Source organism: Chenopodium album, chromosome 25 (genome assembly GCF_948465745.1).
Source record: "Chenopodium album chromosome 25, dcCheAlbu1.1, whole genome shotgun sequence".
Lineage (NCBI taxonomy): Eukaryota > Viridiplantae > Streptophyta > Magnoliopsida > Caryophyllales > Amaranthaceae > Chenopodium > Chenopodium album.
Genome location: NC_137858.1, coordinates 34,574,801 through 34,595,113, shown reverse-complemented (window position 1 = coordinate 34,595,113; position 20,313 = coordinate 34,574,801). Strand labels below are relative to the sequence as shown.

At 37.0% G+C, this 20,313-nt stretch overlaps 1 protein-coding gene and 1 pseudogene across 1 annotated transcript; both read left to right on the top strand.

The window, feature by feature from the left end:
* Nucleotides 1-11,342: 11,342 nt before the first annotated feature.
* On the top strand, nucleotides 11,343-13,430 carry LOC145614037 (cytochrome P450 81Q32 pseudogene; annotated as a pseudogene).
* Nucleotides 13,431-14,593: 1,163 nt separating this feature from the next.
* LOC145614036 (putative F-box protein At5g55150) lies at nucleotides 14,594-15,754 on the top strand. The gene has a single exon (XM_081669044.1). The coding sequence runs from the start codon at nucleotides 14,594-14,596 to the stop codon at nucleotides 15,752-15,754; it is 1,161 nt and encodes a 386-aa protein (XP_081525170.1).
* Nucleotides 15,755-20,313: the final 4,559 nt, after the last annotated feature.

Below are 20,313 nucleotides of genomic sequence, written 5' to 3'. Positions count from 1 at the left end.
CTTGAAATTAACCCAAACTCTATCCGTTGACCAAAATTGACAGATCTTATGGTACATATTGCTTGGAATTTATAACAACTTTATTCGTAATAAAGGGTTAAAACACCCTATGTCCATCTTAATTTTATTTTTTTTTTAAAAAAAACTTTTCGGTTAGTGCATTTGTCAATGCATAACTTTAATTATTAATATTTGTAATTACTTCATACATACAAGTATTAACTAGAATGTAATAAGAAATCTAAGGGTAAGATTAACTAGAAATCTTTAAGGGTTAATGTAAAAAGAAATCTGTAATTAAGGTTAAATTAATATAATGAAATAAATAAATCTTAAAGGAACAGTTCCAAATGGTAAACATACATATAACACACATACACTTGTTATGTGATAAATTAACCAACACTTGTTCCTCACTGAAGAACACTAATCTAGCAAGGTGGTGGGCTACAAAGTTTCCATCCCCTCAAAACATGAGACCATTGCACTGCATCAAAAGAAGAACAAATTTAAAGAGAGAAAGGATGACGTCTTCAAGGATCGAATCAAGCTCCGTAAGGACGTACTCAAACCTGATTCATCGTACCCAATATGACTCAAACTAAAATTGATCTAACTTGAACATATATATATAAATGACACCAAAACTAGATGACTCGAAATTGTTTAACCTAAATGAAACTGATTATAGTTTAAATTCATATGTTTCCTGCAATAAGCTAATGATCAATAGATAAATTAATGTTTCCCACAACAAGCTAATTATAATAGATATGAAATTATGAAATTAATGGTTCACACTTTGAGAAGTGCTAGTGATTAGAAGTAGTCTCTCATGCAACCTCCACGAGGCCACCATGAAAGTGGCAAATGGTATATTCCTCATTTTATTTACTTATTTATGTATTTGGGTCAAACCTTACTTGATAGAAAAGAAATTAAAGCATATAGTACATGAATTTGTCAACCCATAATGTGACATACATATGCACATATCTTACTTGATCTTTATCTCCTTAGTTTTATATTACAACTCAAGTACACTAATACCAAATCATACATTATTGTTGACTCGAATGAACAATACAAGAGGGGGGGTGAATTGTATTGTGGAGGAACTAGGGTAATTTTTGCGGAATTCTAAAAGAAACTTAAACAAAAACTTTAAAGTGCAAGAGAGATTTTACGTGGAAAACTTCTTGGCCCTAATCAAGAAGAAAAACCACGATCACAAGAGATTTTAAACACAATTCTTAATAATAATAGGGCAAACAACCTATTACAAATTAAGACTCTAACCTTAAGTTCCTCTACGAACTTAAGTTCCCCCTCAACTGATCCCTCAATCAGTTGAGCTCTCAAATCTCTCTCTTTCTCCTTGCTTCACTCAAAGCAAACTAAACACTCTAGAGTTTACCCAAACTCTACCCCAATACAACTCGAATTAAAACTCTAAGATGCTAAGTACAAAGACACTCAAGGACTTAAGTGGATTTTGACTCTTTTCGAAAAGCTTAGAAGATTGTAATGCTCAAGTGTACTTTTCAAAACAGAAAACTAATTCTATTTATACTAGAGGAAATCAGTTAAAAACTCCCACGTCTGCCTTAACTCCCACTTCACCACAACTCCCATGAAACTAGGAAGTGCAGTTCGTGGAGGCTTGGGCAACAAGCTGAAGTATACTGAAGGAAGTGGTTTACTGCTTCCTTAAATTTCTCAACCTCCTTGACCGAGTAAAAGATCCGTTTAAAAAGAGTTTTCAAAGGAGATTTTACCAAGTCAGATTTTCCAAAATAATAGGATAAAATTAAAACAGAAAATCTTTAAATAAATAGAATAGTTTAAAAGATAATTTTCCGAAAATAAAATAGATTTTTTTTAAACAAGGAAAATAAAATCTTTATAAACTGAAATTAAATCCACTTAAAATCCTATCAATAATCAAAGTACTTAACATATATACAAGAAGCCTAAAATAAACAATAAAGATACAATAGACTCCATGGAACTCAGTAAAGCTTCGACTCTGGAGCTTCAGTTCCTCACTCAAGGAACTTGGCTTCTGATTGTCTTCTATGCTCATCCAAAGCTCTTCCTTTGACCTTGTTCCATGCTCCATTCTGACTCTAGAACTTCGTTGCATATAAAACCTGTCAACACATCAAAGCTAATAGACAAATGTTAAAGCCCTTATGGGTTTGCTTAGGTTCCTTGAGTCATCATCAAAACTTAAGATCAACAATATTCCTCCTTTTTGATGAATGACAAACCTAAGCAAACTCATAAAATAAAATTGAAAGACAATCAGAAAAAGAAAAACTTAAAATAAAATGAACTAGTTAAAAAGATTAACAAGAAACTGAATGAAAAAAAAATTATACCTTCTAGTTTTAGATGGATGGAGAGCTTGTCAACAATTGAGTTTGCCTTCTTTTCCCCCTTTTGGCGTTCATCAAAATTAATGCACACAAATATATATATCTAAACACAGCACCATGATAGTGGTTTGTGTCCAAAGCATAGAACAAAGCACATATAGGCAGAAATAGTATGCAAATAGTCATAAAGCAAGCATGCAACATCCATATAAACAAACTGATGTTCCTTCCGAACATCCAAAAACCAGCAAAATACCCTGTTTTAAGTGTTTACAGACCAAAAGAAGCAAAATAAAACAAAGTTCAATCCAGACCAAGTTCAAAGATAAAAAGTTTGATAGCTAAGACATAAGAGAAACAGAATTAGGCTTCAGGGGCAGAGGATAGATGCTCTTCTCCTGCATCTTCTGCTGGAACTTCTTCAATAACCAGATCCTCCAGCTTCTTCAAAAGATCTGACTGCCCTTGAGATATTATGGAGGTGCTCTGCTGCACTGCTGATGAGATCTCAATAGAAGCCTTTGCCAAGTCTGACACCATCTTCTCTAGAGACTCAATCCTCTGAACTAGAACAGGCTGAGCATCAACAAGCTTCTGCACTGTATCCTTGAGAGCCCTCAATTGTAGAGTAGAGCTGACAGAACCAAGACCAGTCAACCCCACCTCATCTTCTACTTGAACTGTAGCCTCAGTGAAAGTGCCCTGTTCCCCCTGAACAAAAGTTCTCTTTTCTCCCTTATCATCACATAAATCCACTACAGCAGTAGATTCAGCCTTGTCTTTTCCTTTTGGCCTAAAAGCCAACCTTGTACTCTTCCTCTTTCCAACACTAGGAGCACTCTTTGCAGGCATTATGAGCACTTCCTTAGCCTTCTTTTCTCCCTCACCCTCACTGTCCTCCCCCTCCAGCCATCTATCCAACTCCTCTTCCTCCATTTTCTTCACACTACCTTCATCTTGCTTGGTTTTTGGGAGAGATTTGGAGAGGAATTGGGTTACTCCATTTACAACAGTTAGGTTTCTGGCCTCAAGGGTTCTTGGTTGCACATAATGGTTTGTTTTTAGCTTGAGGCTTTCATAATTGGTCATGGAGACACCACAACTTTCTAGGAGAGTGATCAGCAAGTTAGCATATCCAACCTTCAAATGGTTGGCGATGCAGTGAGAGAGATGTTGGATCATTAGGGAAGGGAAGTTTATTTGTATCTTGTTTTCAAGGTAGTACATGAGCACATCATCAAGGTGATTAGCCTCGTTCCTGTGCTGAGTTCTTGGTATTATGGCCATATGAACAAAGATAAACAACAATTTTTGGATAGGAGAGAACAGGTTATGGTTGGTTTTCACTTTGGAAGCTTTACCCCCAATTGACTCAACAATCTTTTCAATAGAAACATCATCAACACTTAATTCAGTTTCACTTTTAAAATACTCATCAAACCCCTCATTAGGAGTTCCAAACACAGTAGCCAAATCATCAGCATCAAAACTAGTTTTCTTATTTTTAACTCGGCTAGTACACACACCATTCACATTCTTAAAATTTGCACAAAATTCTTTTAACGGAGCATGAGCAATCACATTGTCATAACATTCACTAAACAACTTAACCCAATTTTGAGCCTCAAGAATATCAAGAAGTTCAGTATACTTACTCATCTCACACCACTTGAGATTAATGCAGAGACCAGCGATGAATCGATCAGAGCTTGCTTCAAGCCTCTTGACAGCAGGTGACTTCGATTTTTCCCCCTGAATCGGTTCACCGAGTTCCTCGTAGTCCAATTCCTCTTCAACCTCTATCTTCCTCTTCTTCGAATCACTGCGAGCCATGGGTTTGTTTTGTGGGGTTTCAGCGATAGCTTGAGTTGAGGTTTCAGTCTCAACTTCCATGGGTGATGCTTTTTGAGGTGAATTTTGGATTTTTGGTGAGATTTCCATGGGAATTGGAAAAGAATCACTGAAGACAAGTGTGTATTTTACGGAGTAGGGTGGTGAGGAACAATGGTTAGGGTTTAGTTTCATTTTATAGTGGGGTGAATTCTGAGAGGTGAATTAGGTCGGTGGAATAGTGTAGAAGGTGAATTGAATGTGTTAGGTGTCGTTTGAAGAGATATGGTAAAAATGCTTCTCACTTGGTCAGATTAATCTTGAAGTGATTTGACAAGGTGGTCTAGATTAATTGTTTGATCAGAAGGGAATTAAATGCGAAGGTTCTAGGGTATTTAAAAAAATTCAGTAGATAGATTTGAATTCAAAAAGGATAGATATTTAAAGGATAATTCAAAAATTCTGAATATATGATAAGATTTTTCAAAAAGATAGAATTAATTAACTGACTAGCTAATTAATTTAGAAATGGATAAAACGAAATCTTAAGAAATTTTAGGAGGAACTTGGAACAAATCAACATAGTTTGTTAGTAATACAGATAAGCAAGTGCAATTTGATTTCTTCACATACAGCCACAATCCCATATGTATTGCCATACATTCTAATACTCAGGACTATGTTTTCACATATACACATTGTGACACATATAATGCATGCACGATTGACTTATATCTTGGGGAAACTCAAGGTCTTCTAACTCAATTGTATCATACCAAGTTCCATGCGCATCTTTTCAAATTTGTCCCTGCTCAAAGGCTTAGTAAGAATGTCAGCAATTTGATTTTCAGTCTCACAAAAATCTAATTTAATTAAGCCTTTTTCCACATTATCCTTAAGGAAATGATGCCTTATATGAATATGCTTCACACGAGAATGATGAACTGGATCTTTTGAAATGCATATGGCACTAGTATTATCACAATAGATAGGAATGCAATTATACTTCATACCATAGTCTCTTAGTTGTTGTTTTATCCAGAGTACTTGAGAACAACAGGCAGCAGCTGCCACATATTCAGCTTCAGCAGTTGACAAGGCCACTGTGTTCTGTTTCTTGGATCCCCAAGAAACTAGGCATGGTCCAAGAAACTGAATCATTCCTGAAGTACTTTTTCTGTTCACCAGATCCCCTGCATAGTCAGCATCTGCAAAACCTTTTAAATCAAAAGTATCACTTCTAGGATAGAAGAGACAAAGATGGTCAGTTCCTTTGAGATATCGTAGGATCCTTTTCACTGCTGTAAGATGTGACTCTTTAGGATTAGATTGAAACCTTGCACATAAGCCAACACTAAATGCAATATCAGGTCTACTAGCAGTTAAGTATAAAAGAGATCCAATCATACCTCTGTATCTAGTTTGATCTACACTAGTTCCTTGTAGATCTTCATCTAACCTTGTGCCTGTTCCCATAGGGGTATGGTTGGTCTTTGCTTGGTCAAGATTATATTTCTTCAGTAGTTCCTTGACATACTTTTGTTGGTGAATTGCAATACCTCTTTCTGTTTGTTTGATTTGTAGTCCAAGAAAGAAGTTGAGTTCCCCCATCATGCTCATCTCAAATTCACCACTCATTAGCTCAGCAAAGTACTTGCACAAGTTTTCGTTAGTTGCTCCAAAAATAATATCATCAACATATATTTGAACAACTAGTAGGTCAGTTCCTTCAGATTTTAAAAACAAAGTTTTATTTACTTTTCCTCTTTTAAAATCATTTTGAAGAAGGAACTTAGAGAGCCTTTCATACCAAGCTCTAGGTGCTTGTTTCAGCCCATAAAGAGCTTTATCAAGCTTAAAGACATGATTAGGAAATTGGGGATTTTCAAAACCAGGAGGTTGTTCTACGTACACTTCCTCTTCAAGAAGACCATTTAGGAAAGCACATTTAACATCCATTTGATACAGTTTGAAACCCATGAAAGAAGCAAAAGCAATTAATATTCTAATAGCTTCTAATCTAGCAACAGGAGCAAAAGTTTCTTCGAAATCAATACCTTCTTGCTGATTGTAGCCCTTCACAACAAGTCTGGCCTTGTTTCTCACAATTGTTCCATATTCATCCAGCTTGTTCCTGAATACCCACTTGAGCCCTATAACCTTTTTGTGTTCTGGTTTCTCTTCAAGATGCCAGACCTTGTTCCTTTCAAACTCATTTAGTTCATCCTGCATGGCAATTATCCAGTCAGCATCCTTCAGAGCTTCATCATGATTTCTTGGCTCAATTATGGATAAGAAGGCTTGGAAGGCACAGAAGTTCCTCATCTGTGATCTGGTCTGAGTTCCTCTACCAATATCACTTATAATAAGATCTGTTAGATGAGAGCCTTGATATTTGAATGGCTTTGGATGAAACTCTCTAGCAGGAACTCCAATTTGAGGCACTTCTTCTTCGGTTTCTTCTGCATTTTCCTCGTTGCCGGATTCTCCATGATCTTGTTCCTCCGGGGTTTCTTGATCAGGAACTTTAGCATTTTCTTGATATTCTTGTTCAGGTTCCTCTCTTACTTCCTTGGTTTGCTTGGAGGCTTCTTCCTCTTCTTCCTTGTCTCTAATCATTCCAATTTCATAATCATTATTGTCTTGTTCCTGTACATTCATAAACATATTAGATTCATCAAATATCACATGAATGCTTTCTTCAACACACAATGTATTTTTATTGTAAACTCTGTAAGCCTTGCTATTTGATGCATAGCCAAGGAACACAGCTTCATCACTTCTTTCATCAAATTTTCCTATGTTTCTTTTCCCATTATTATGGACAAAACACCTGCATCCAAAAGCTCGAAAGTGAGAAATATTGGGTTTTCTGCCCTTAAACAATTCATAAGGAGTCTTATTGATGATTGGTCTCATCATAACTCTATTAATAATATAACAAGCAGTATTAATAGCTTCAGCCCAGAAGTTCCTTGGAAGACCACTTGCTATGAGCATCGTTCTTGCCATGTCTTCTAAAGTCCTGTTCTTCCTTTCTACAACTCCGTTCTGTTGAGGAGTTCTTGGAGCTGAAAAGTTATGATCCATGCCATTTTCTTTGCAAAAGTCATCGAATCTTGAATTTCAAACTCTGTTCCATGATCTGAACGAATGTGGATAATTTGATTTCCACTTGATTTTTAAACTCTATTGGCAAAGGACACAAATTCATCAAAAGTTTCATCCTTGCTAGACAAAAAGATCACCCAAGTAAATCTAGAAAAATCATCACTAATAACCAAAACATATTTCTTTCCACTTCTACTTTGAACACGCATGGGGCCACACAAATCCATATGGATTAGCTCCAATGGCTTTGTGGTGCTGACCATGTTTTTGCTTTTGAAAGAGGACCTGACTTGCTTGCCTCTCACACATGCATCACAGATATGTTGTATGAGGAACTTGACTGAGGGAAGCCCTATGACCAAGTTCCTTGCTCTAAGTTTATCCATGAGTGAGAAGCTAGCATGTCCAAAACGTCTATGCCATAATAAAGGATCATCATTAATGGCACTCAAGCAGGTAAGGTTGTTCCTTGGAACAGAATTCAGATCCACAATGTATGTGTTCCCTTTTCTAGTTCCTTCAAGAACAACCCTTCCTGTTTTATCATTAATGATGTTGCATGAATCAGAGGTAAAACTTACAGAGTTTCCTTTATCACAAAATTGTGATATGCTCAGCAAATTGTGCATTAAACCCTCGACCAAAAGTACATTTTCTATTGAATGAGAACTGGACCTTCCTACTTTTCCTTTTGCAATCACTTCACCCTTCTTGTTGTCTCCAAAGGTCACAGTTCCTCCTGGATAGGACTCTAGTGAGAGAAACTTAGATTTGTCTCCTGTCATATGCTTTGAACAACCGCTGTCGAGGTACCACGTGTTGTTCCCCCTCACTAGGACCTGCAAAAGAACTCATTGGTTAGATTCAGGAACCCAGGTTTCCTTGGGTTCCTTGGACGTTGAAGCAATATCAGATTTCTTTACCCAAACTTGCCTAACATTCTTGTTAACAGACTGTTCCTTCTTGTTACAAGTAGCAACAAGATGACCAGTTTTACCACAGAAGGTACATACTTTATAGCTAGGCAGGTCTACATATTTTTTCTTGCCCTTATGCTTAGAACGTATGAATCCTAGACCTTCAGTTCTTTTGGTTTGAGCATTCTCAATCCACTTAGGAACTCCAACATGACTAATGCATCTTTCTTTTCGAAGCTCAAGTTCCTTCTCCAATTTTGCCTTTTCAATCCTTAACTCATCAAGATCAAATTTTAATTTTTCAAAATCCTCATTAAATTTAGGCAAAGATTCAGAGGAGGAACTTGGGGATACTTCAACATTAGCTAGTTTGTATTGAGTCAATTCTACATTAACCATAATATTTTCAAACTTGAGTTTCTCATTCATTTCTTTTAAGAGAAGATTCTTGTCAAAAAGTTCAAAAAATCTGCTTTGCACATCAGTTCGTTGATTTTCAATCCACGTACTGTGTTCCTTGCAGACTTTGAGAGCTCTTTGACATTCACCTAGACGAATACTAGTGTGAGTCCATTCATCTTCCATTTCAAACACTAAATCAATGAGAGCATCTTTAGTATAAGTTTTAAGCACATTAGGATCAAGGAATACCTCTTTAGCAAGCTCATCATTGTAAGCCTTGTCATCACGTTTGGCCATCAAACATAGATGAGCTGTTTCTTCTTCAGGTTGTTCCTCTTCATCCTCACTTTCAGAATCTCCCCACGCAGCTATCATAGCCTTCCTGATGTCTGTTTTGTTGAAAGGAGTTTTGTTGTAGTTGCTCTTGACTTGTTCCTTTGCCTTCCCTTTACCTTTCTCTGTTTCCCAAAGTGGACACTCACGAATGAAGTGTTCCAGTGATCCACATTTGTGACAACCAGAGTCAGCCTTTGAAGTAGAGGGTTTCTTGGTGAAGTTCCTTGACCTGTTGTTTCTGTTGAACATTCTTTTGAACCTTCTCACCAGCATAACAGCCTCTTCTTCATCTACTTCAGATTCTTCTTGATCTCCAGCTTTGAGAGCCAAGCCTTTTCCTCGGTTTCCTTCACTGTTGCTTGTTCCTAGGTGCAACTCATGAGTCATGAGGGAACCAGCAAGTTGCTCAATGTTGAACTTAGTGAAGTCCTTTGTTTCTTGTAAGGCTGTTACCTTGGCTCTCCATCTTTCATCTTGAGGGAGGCTTCTTAGAACTTTTCTGACCTGCTCATCAATAGGGATTTGCTTTCCAAGAGAAACAAGCTCATTAATAATGTTAGTGAATCTAGTTAACATTTCCTGAATTGATTCTTTTGGTTGCATTTCAAACCGTTCATATTTTGACATAAGCAAGTCAATTTTAGAGCGTTTCACTTCGTTAGTTCCTTCATGAGTTACTTGAAGTAAATCCCAAATTTCTTTAGCATTTTTACAACCCATAACACGATTGTGTTCATGGGGTCCAAGACCACAATGAAGTAATTTAACAGCAAGTGCATTAATTTCCATTTTTTCAAAATCTTCCTTATCAAACTCAGACATAGGTTTAGGTACTACCTCATTTTCACTGTTGGTTTTGGTAATTTCAAAATCACCAACTTCGATAACTCTCCAAACCTGGTAGTTGTCAGCTTTGATAAAGATCTCCATCCTGTTCTTCCAATAGGTGTAGAATTTCCCATTGAACATAGGAGGACGCTGCGTAGAGTAACCTTCTTCCAGTTTCTCGTGATTGTTCATCTTGATTCCAGGAACTTAACTCGTCAGGGTTTCCTGATTTCTTCGAGGAACCGGCTCTGATACCAATTGTTGACTCGAATGAACAATACAAGAGGGGGGGTGAATTGTATTGTGGAGGAACTAGGGTAATTTTTGCGGAATTCTAAAAGAAACTTAAACAAAAACTTTAAAGTGCAAGAGAGATTTTACGTGGAAAACTTCTTGGCCCTAATCAAGAAGAAAAACCACGATCACAAGGGATTTTAAACACAATTCTTAATAATAATAGGGCAAACAACCTATTACAAATTAAGACTCTAACCTTAAGTTCCTCTACGAACTTAAGTTCCCCCTCAACTGATCCCTCAATCAGTTGAGCTCTCAAATCTCTCTCTTTCTCCTTGCTTCACTCAAAGCAAACTAAACACTCTAGAGTTTACCCAAACTCTACCCCAATACAACTCGAATTAAAACTCTAAGATGCTAAGTACAAAGACACTCAAGGACTTAAGTGGATTTTGACTCTTTTCGAAAAGCTTAGAAGATTGTAATGCTCAAGTGTACTTTTCAAAACAGAAAACTAATTCTATTTATACTAGAGGAAATCAGTTAAAAACTCCCACGTCTGCCTTAACTCCCACTTCACCACAACTCCCATGAAACTAGGAAGTGCAGTTCGTGGAGGCTTGGGCAACAAGCTGAAGTATAATGAAGGAAGTGGTTTACTGCTTCCTTAAATTTCTCAACCTCCTTGACCGAGTAAAAGATCCGTTTAAAAAGAGTTTTCAAAGGAGATTTTACCAAGTCAGATTTTCCAAAATAATAGGATAAAATTAAAACAGAAAATCTTTAAATAAATAGAATAGTTTAAAAGAAAATTTTCCGAAAATAAAATAGATTTTTTTTAAACAAGGAAAATAAAATCTTTATAAACTGAAATTAAATCCACTTAAAATCCTATCAATAATCAAAGTACTTAACATATATACAAGAAGCCTAAAATAAACAATAAAGATACAATAGACTCCATGGAACTCAGTAAAGCTTCGACTCTGGAGCTTCAGTTCCTCACTCAAGGAACTTGGCTTCTGATTGTCTTCTATGCTCATCCAAAGCTCTTCCTTTGACCTTGTTCCATGCTCCATTCTGACTCTAGAACTTCGTTGCATATAAAACCTGTCAACACATCAAAGCTAATAGACAAATGTTAAAGCCCTTATGGGTTTGCTTAGGTTCCTTGAGTCATCATCAAAACTTAAGATCAAAAATTATCATCTAACGTAACTTCCAAGTTAAAGTCTTAATCTCCTCCTTATATCTCCAACGTTATTTAAGAAAAATAATAATTCACATTAATCATCTAATCATGGAGATTAATACATACTTGTATAGTATACTATCATTAATCTTAGCTCTCTACCTATTGAAATACCACTTTCAGAAAAATTTACAAAAAAACCCTCCAAGCCCCGCCACATGTCTTCCTATAATTGGCCATTTCCACATCCTTAAGGAGCCATTTCACAAGACCCTAGCCAACCTTGCGGACCAGTACGGTCCAATCCTCTCACTCCGGTTCGGTTCACGTCCGGTTCTCCTAATCTCATCCCCCTCAGCCGCCGAGGAGTGCCTTGCCAAAAACGACGTCGTTTTTTGCAACCGTCCAAGTGGATTTCTCACCGCAAAACACTTAGCCTATGACTATACTAGCCTCATTTGGGCTCCTTATGGACCTCACTGGCGAAACCTACGGAGGATCTCCACCATCGAAATCTTCTCGTCTCACCGGCTTAAACTACTCGCCGGCATGCGCTCCGATGAGGTGAAGTTAATGATCCAAAGGTTGATGCATAAAGTTAGTACGTCGTCATCATCATTAGAAGTCGTTGAAATGAAGCCGTTGGTGTACAAGCTTTCGATGAATGTAATGACAAGGATGATATTTGGGAAGAGATATTATGGAGTTGATGGAGATGAGAGTGAAAAGTTTAGGAAAATGTTGACTAAAATGATGACTTTGTTTAATGATGCTTGTATTGGAGATATGGTGCCATGTCTTAGGTGGCTAGACTGGTGGAAAGAGAGGGAGCTAAGGAGATTCGAGGCGGAGCGAGGGGTGGTTTTGAGGGAGGTGATGGAGGAACATAGGGAGAAGTTGAAGGTTGAAGGTGGAGATGATGGGATGTCAACGGTGGTTATGAAGCCCTTGATCCAAGTGTTGCTTAAGCTCCAAGAGTCAGAGCCAGAGTATTACAAGGATGAAATCATCTTTGGCATCATTTTGGTATTATTTTCTTTTTTTTATTGTTTGCGGACAATTATTGTTGACCAGAATGACCACATTAGAAAGTTGCAACAATTTAACTTTTACAGTATCTAATTAATGATATACTAACTACAATATATTGATCTGGTAGACCACTGGTATGTTAAAGTAGTTCATATACTTCTACAATTCAAAGATATTATATACCTAGATACAAATTTGACAAGATCTTACACTTGATTTTTTTTTTTTTTTTTTTTTTCATACAAATATTTTATCAAGAGATGTTTAATTGTTTTATTTTTTTTAAAATATATTTTTTAGCATACTTTATCACAAGATGTTAAAAATTTTTTTTTTTAAAAAAATTGTTCACCTCAAAAGTCAAAGTATTTTGACTAATAATGAAAGTTGAGGGGAATATAGGACAATCGTTTTCTAGATCAAAAGTGAACTAATTAAAGTGGTTTCTTAGCTTGTTCATATTTTATAAAAGATGTTCTAGTGACAAGTTGTCTATATAACAGTATATTCAACTCTTTAATCTTTGTGTACATACATTCTCAGGATCTACTAATAGGATCATCAGATACATCAGCTGAGACAATGGAATGGGCATTATCACTCTTACTCAATCATCCTCAAGTTCTTAACAAGGCCAAAGCCGAAATCAACAATCATATAGGCTATGAAAGATTGCTCGAAGAATCCGATCTTAACCATCTTCCTTATCTACGATGCATCGTTAACGAAACACTCCGAATGTACCCCCCTGCCCCTAACCTAGTCCCTCATGAATCATCGGAAGACTGCACCGTGGGAGGTTATCATATTCCTCGAGGTACAATGCTACAAATCAACTTATGGGCAATACAGAATGACCCGAAGATTTGGGATGATCCTACAAGTTTTAGGCCTGAGAGATTTGAAGGAGTGGAAGGTCATAAGATAGGACACAAAATGATGCCATTTGGGTCTGGTAGAAGGAGTTGTCCTGGAGAAGGTTCGGCTACTCGAATCATTGGCCTAACCATTGGCTCGTTAATCCAATGTTTCGAGTTGGAGAAGATTAATCACAACCTGGTTGATATGACCACAGCGCCTGGGTTTAACTTGCAGAAAGCCAAGCCATTGAAAATTGTTGTTCGCCCTTGTTCAACCATGAAAAAGCTACTTGATCAAATGTGACATTGTCAATTGATCATATAAAAACATACTGTACTGCATTATTAGTGTGAACTTGGCTTACTAATAGAGAAATCTTCTTGTACTTTTGTAATGATTTCATCATATGCCTTAATTGATCTGTAATTTTAATTTATCTTATATCATAAAGTATAACATGACTAGTTCTTTCATTTTATTATTATTGGACGGTGCATTTGACAAAGCCTGAAGAATACAAATTGTACAAGTCATTGAAAAGGTAACATTATATTACCTTCTATAGAAATCTTCAATGGGCCACCGTATAGAAGCTCCTGTTCAAGGCAAGTTTTGATAAACGAGCCTAGGCCACACCTGCCATGACTGTCCACTTTACGTAACCAAGAAGGTTTCACCTCAAAATCATATGACAATGAGGGGAGTACCTTATAAAGTGGACAAAAGTTTCTTGTTTTCTCAATGTGGGATACACTTTCCAACACTTACAATGTGGACAATACTTTCACTCACCTGTGAGTTTGCTCATGGGCTCAACAAGTTTGATCACATACTAGCCTAAGTAGGTTATAGTGTTTTGAGACTAGTAGACCGGAGTAGTAAATTATAATTTTGGGAGTATTATTAAACGATGCTTTTGTTAATTAGAGGGTCGTAGAAATTATCAAACATGTTCTGTTTTTTTTTTTTTTTTTGGTGTTTAGAGAGCCACAAGGGCGGGGTGAGAATCGATCCCAGATCTCCCGGAACCGGGAAGGAAGCTGATCTAACCACTTGAGCTATCCCTCACTCTCAACCATGTTCTGTTTAGTGGTACTAGTTTCTACTCTTTCTAGTAATTAGGTCTGATCTGGGACATTCTTTGATGTCTTATAGCAAATTCTCAGATATTATGATGTTATTAATAATATACTACAGTTTCATTTGTTGTTTAGTTAATGCAAGTTGAGCACAAAATGGTTTCTTATTGTAGAAAGCAGGGTGGACGAATTAAATAGATAATTAAGTATGATACATTTCATCATTTTGACGTCTGAGAAAACAACAGCAAGAACAGTCTTTGAAGAAAAAGTTTCATTGCAAGCAGAAAAGTTCATACATAAAACCCGGTTTCGAGTGCTAATTAACATTCAAAATGGAAAAGGTCCCCCAGCATAACTAGTGCTATTGCTATGCCTATAAATAAAATGCAAATGATCCTATATTGGAGTGGATTGGGGATGGCCTGGTCTGAAATTTGTGGCGATTGTCTAGGAAACATAGCAGATAAACTCACAACAATATCTGATTATCGGTCTCTCCGGTTGGTGTGCCAAGATTGGGCATCGACTTTGCCCAATCTTCCACGCCACCGTGTAGCTATCCCTCCTCTGCTCATGCTGCTTGAACAACAATTGCAGGAGCCTGCAGGTTCACAAGATAAAAAATGCTGTCATTTTATCAACATTATACCAGATGACAGCAAACACTCTGTGAGTGTGAACCTTCCTGAAGTTTTTCCTCCACACCGGATTGTTGGCTCATCTCATGGCTGCCTTATCATAGTTGGGTTAACCGGTGAAATCTTTTGCCTTAACCCAATCTCCAAGGACAGGATAAATTTGCCTCGGCTCTCTGATTTCCCTGATGTTGAATTGTTCGATAATCCTGAGGCCTATTACAGGATTAGCAACCAATACGGATACCCACAAAACCTGAGTCTAACTCAGATGAGAGACTGGTATGTTAAGAAGATTATATTGTCCTGTTATCCTGCAGATGGAGCTGATTACATCGCTCTTGCAATCATTCAATCTGGAAGTCAATTAGCTTATTGCAAAAGGGGCGATACACGTTGGAACTTTGTTCCTTTGAATTTTATCCCTGATGCACACAGATCCACTGAGGATGCTGTATACTACAATGGTATACTTTCAGCCTTATCTTGTGGACTTTATGGAGATGAACTCACTATCTGTGACCTTAGTAGCCCTGAGCCGACAACCAAGGTGATAGATGCTCAAATTCCTCGCACAAAGCCTGATAATAGGTTGCGCGATTACCTTGTCAGCTCTGAGGATGACGATGGGCTTTTACTTGTATCGCAGTATATCAACAAAGATGTTGAAAATGTTGCTGTTTTCAAGTTTGATACAATCAGTAGCTCATGGGTGTCACAAGAAACATTACACGGTAAGCTGCTGTTTCTGGGGTTGAATTCATCCTTATCATTTCAGGCTTCTGATTTTCGCAGCTGCGAAGAGAATATATACTTTTCAGATTATGTTGCAAAGGAAGCTGAATACATTGATCCTACTCCTATATGGTTTACACCCAATCCATGGTGGAACAGTATATGTCAAATATAAAAATTGATCTAATGCAGGCACCGTAATCGTTTAGCTAACTTCGAAAAGTAAAAAATGTGTGTATATAGAATGTGATGAAAGTATAAACACATTTTTTCAAGTCTGCAAAATAACAGAGTCAATAATTGATACAAATGTAAATATTTGATTCATCATATTTTATAATTGATACATATGCAAAATAACAGTCAATAATCATAAACACATATCTAATACTTTCACTGATTCAACCTCCACAAATACCAACGGTTCGAATTTCTCAACTGAGGGCCGAAGGGGTTTGATCTTGATCATTTAAAATGGCACGGCACACGGATGTTATTATTCATTCCAGGTTTTGAATAGTAATCAAAGATTTTCAGTGCAACTTGCCTGCATCTTTTTTTAGCAAGATCACTCATTACAGAAATAGCTGCAATTCCCATAACATCTCCTGAACCAACACTCCCACATAATTTGTCAATATTGGCAAGAATACATACCGATTCAGCACAATTCTTTGTTTGAAGGAGAGAGAACATCATTGGATCATAGAGACGAGCAAACTTATATGTTTCTCTTTTCTTCGCCTCATCCTCTGATCCCATATACTCCTTAAGGATTTTTTCTAACTGCTCAAGTGTTGTTTGATTACCGCCATGATACAGTGCATTCAGAAGATCTGGTCGAGTTGCATTGAGTCCTGAACATCCTCTGCAGAATAACTCAACAATATGCATTCCTGTAAAAGCAAGATGTTGCTCGAAAAGCATTTGAGTCATCCGTTTTCCTTCCTCAATGCCATTCACAAAGTAGAGTATCTGTCCTAGGGTCTTACGATATATCGAGTTTGTTTGATACAGTCCCCCCTGAGGGCATCTACACTTGGACCCCAGACGTCAAACTCCCCTAAATCAAACCTTTGTCCGGTAAATCTCTTGTAATTTTCCTTTATATGCTCTTGTGCTTTGACCCAAGAGGAAGCATCTTTGGTAAACAACCTTAGCATAGAGGCAGCATAGTAACAACCAGCACGGTTGAATTCAAGTGTATTTCTGACGACCCCTACTGGATCAACAATTTGGGATCCATTACCAGCTGAAGCAGACTCGAGGTCTGAAAGTGTTAACGGGTTTCCAGTGACAGGTCTAGCAGAACTGGCAGGAAAGACTCTTGTATCAGGATCTGATTCGGATTTTAAGTTCCATGCCAGCAGCAACACATCATAAGCAACTTTTTCTGTCATTGCTACAGAAATCCCTTTGATCATTCGTTTGATTGCTTGAGTTGTTTCTTCTTTAGAGAGAATTGTGAGAGGGAGTGCATCTTCAAATAAGACCATATCATCTGTCCAATCGTCCTTCGAAAAACCCTGCACAGGAAAGTCTTTGACGTCTTTGTATTTCTCTAGAAGTTTGAGTACTGGCCTCCTGGGTGTTGCCATGTTTGCCACAGAACTAATATATCATACAGAAGAATTACTAGGCAGCAAATTAAAACGATAGCTAAAGAATTATTAAAGCAGCAAACGAGAGGGGGAGGGGTAAGGGAATCCCCCTACACTCAAGCATTTTGTATTTAGTGGGGCTCGAAGTTGTGACTTCAAACAAAACAACTAAACGTTTTTGAAATTGTGTGATTGTTAAATGGAAAAATATGTTAAATGGGTATTTGGTTGTACACTAGTACCACAAAAGATGTAAGATATACAAGGAATGTATAGAATACGTTCTGGAACGATAGATCCCCGGATTTGGAGTTGGGTAGATATTTCAAGCTTTCATGTAGGAGCAAAATCATGGAAAATGTTCGGACACTTGAATACATACCCGCATACACCCGTGTACCAGAGTCGAGCTAGGCTATAATAAAACTCTGTTTTAAACATTATAATTTTTCTGCCAGACTTCTTAAATCATAAAGTGTGATGCTTTGGCCAAAACAAAAAATAAACAAAAAGCACATAAATTAAACATAGGGATTTCTGGAATGTAGAGCAAACAATTGGGAAAAAAAAATGAAGAGATGAGTCTATTTACCCAAAAAAAAAAATTGATGAGACGAAGCTCAAGATGTTCGTCAGTAGTCGAAGACGGATGGTGGTGGTCGGAGACAGGAAGTTGCTACGAGATGTTGCCTGATCAAGTGTGGAGTGGCACCAGCATATGCTGATATGATATGCCCATTACCTTAATATTTTATATTATTTTACTATAATGAAAAGAAAAAGGGAAGAAAAGTAAAGGGGGTAAAAAATTAGGTAAAACATTTTTATCTTAAAGATTAAAGCACTAAAGGAGTAAAGGGAGCTCCCACTTTTTTTAAAACAAATTGTTGAGTGAAACGTGTTCATAGTGAGCCTCACTAACATATTCCATCCAAAAATCCGTTAGATGGTGGTGGAATCAAATTTTTTTTGAATTCTTTTGTGGTGTTATAATAAAAATTTGAGATTATGCGAAGTTAAAATCCATCTTTTTTGTAAAATTATGGTGTTAAATTCTGATTTTTTTTTTTCTAATTAAAATTGACATTAAAATCTAATTTAAGAATAACATATGTTAAACCATCTACTATGATAGTTCAATACATCAAAGACCATAATAGTTAAATTTAAAAAACATAAGACTGATTTAAAGAATGTCAACAAAAAATACATACAAGATAAACCGAAACTTAGTAAAAGTACATAAGGGATAAAACAAAAGAACATGAATAATCTAACAAAAAGTATATAAAGATATAACTTACAAACATAAGAGATATACAAAATGAACATAAAGCTTAGATGTTCTTTACAAAACAACTATATGTTCGTTCCACATTTTTTTTTTTTTTGAAAAGTTGCGCCTCATGAAAACCTTCAAGGTGATCATCATGATAAACAAAAATTGTTTATTTAGTGGTATTTTGGTAATATTAAAAATACGTGCTATTTTTATGGGTATTTTACCGTTCATGAGCAAAATCGCTATTTGAAGTAGTGATTTTCCGTATAGATAAACAAAAATTGTTTATGTACAAGATCAATGGGGACACCCTCTTTGTATGCGGTTATTATTAGTTTGTATGCTGTAATTGTTGGTTTGTATCCAGTTGTAGCATATTTGATACTTCCTCCGTTTTCTTTTAGATGCAACACACACTTTTTCCCGGTATTTAAGAAATGAGGGGTTCACATGATATAATACACTTTAAGATAGGGTGAGTGGTTGTTAGGATTGTAATTTAGTGGGTCATGTGCTTTAAATAAGGGAAATAGTATAGTTTTTCTTTAAAGTGACTTTCCTTTTATAGTGTGTTGCAAGTATTATGACATTTCCTTTTTAGAGAAGTGTTGCAAGTAATAGAAAACGGAGGAAGTATATATTTTTAATGAATTTTACGTGTTTATTTTTTTTTTTTTTTTTTTTTTTTTTTTGAGAACACGCTAGTAGTACCATTCATTAAGATTTGGACAAATTGTCCATAAGTACATAAGGAGCAATATCGGGTGGACGATGATCTTCCCACACTTGCTCGAGACCAAAAGGTACTATCCTAGCTAGGTGATGGGCGACAGAGCTCCCATCCCTACGAACATGAGACCAAGAAACGAAATCAAAGTTCTTACAAACAAACGTAACATCATCTAAAACAGAATCTAAGTCCGAGAAGAAAATCGCAGCCTTCGAAAGACGATTGATAACAATTTGGCTATCGGATTCCACCATCGACTTTGTAACACCATACCTTCTTGCAAGCTTGAGACCAAATAAAATGGCTTTACCCTCTGCAATTTCTGGAGGCCAGCAGCCCCTAACACGTCGAGTTCCTGTAAAGAGAACATCTCCTCTCTCGTTTCTAGCAATAGCACCAAGTCCCACCCACCCTTCATCTCGCAAACAGGCCTCACAATTTACCTTAACAAAGTCAGCAGGGTGGGACTCCATACATTCGGACTCTTCTTCTTTCTCATACCTGCAGCACCAAATATCTTACTCAAGTACTTAAGGCAGTCAGCAACAAGTCTTTGCACCCTATCCTTCACAACAAGATGCGGTGCATCCTTTGCATTGGACACTTTGTCATTTCTCCTACTCCAAATGTACCATAAAAGAGCTGCTCCTATCAAGTATTCCTTTGAATTCAATTCCTGCCATCGCACAAGCATGTCTTTAAATTCCTCGCTTGAATATGCAGGAACCAATTGATCTTCACAGTCAAGTTATCTCCACAAATCACGAATAGTACTGCAAAAAAAGGTGTGCCCCATGGTTTCACAGGCAGCAGAACACCATGGACACGAGTCTGAATCTGCCATATGCCTATAATGCAGCAGCTCTCTAGTTAGAATGGAACGAGTACACGCTTGCCATAGGAATTGCTTTACTTTCGGAATTGTATGAAGGTTCCAGATTATTACCCAGGCCTCATGAAACTCATCTTGATTGTAAGACTTTCCTAGCAAATATGCTGTTTTAACAGTGTACACACCATCATTTGAGAATGCCCATCCAGACCAGTTGGTCCTTGGGAGTACGAAGGCTGGTAGGGATTTGCATAATACATTTCACATCTTGTGCATCAAAGTTTGAAGC

Coding starts and splice junctions, on each gene's coding strand:
- LOC145614036 (XM_081669044.1), top strand. CDS start 14,594: ATGCAAATGATCCTATATTGGAGTGGATTGGGGATGGCCTGGTCTGAA.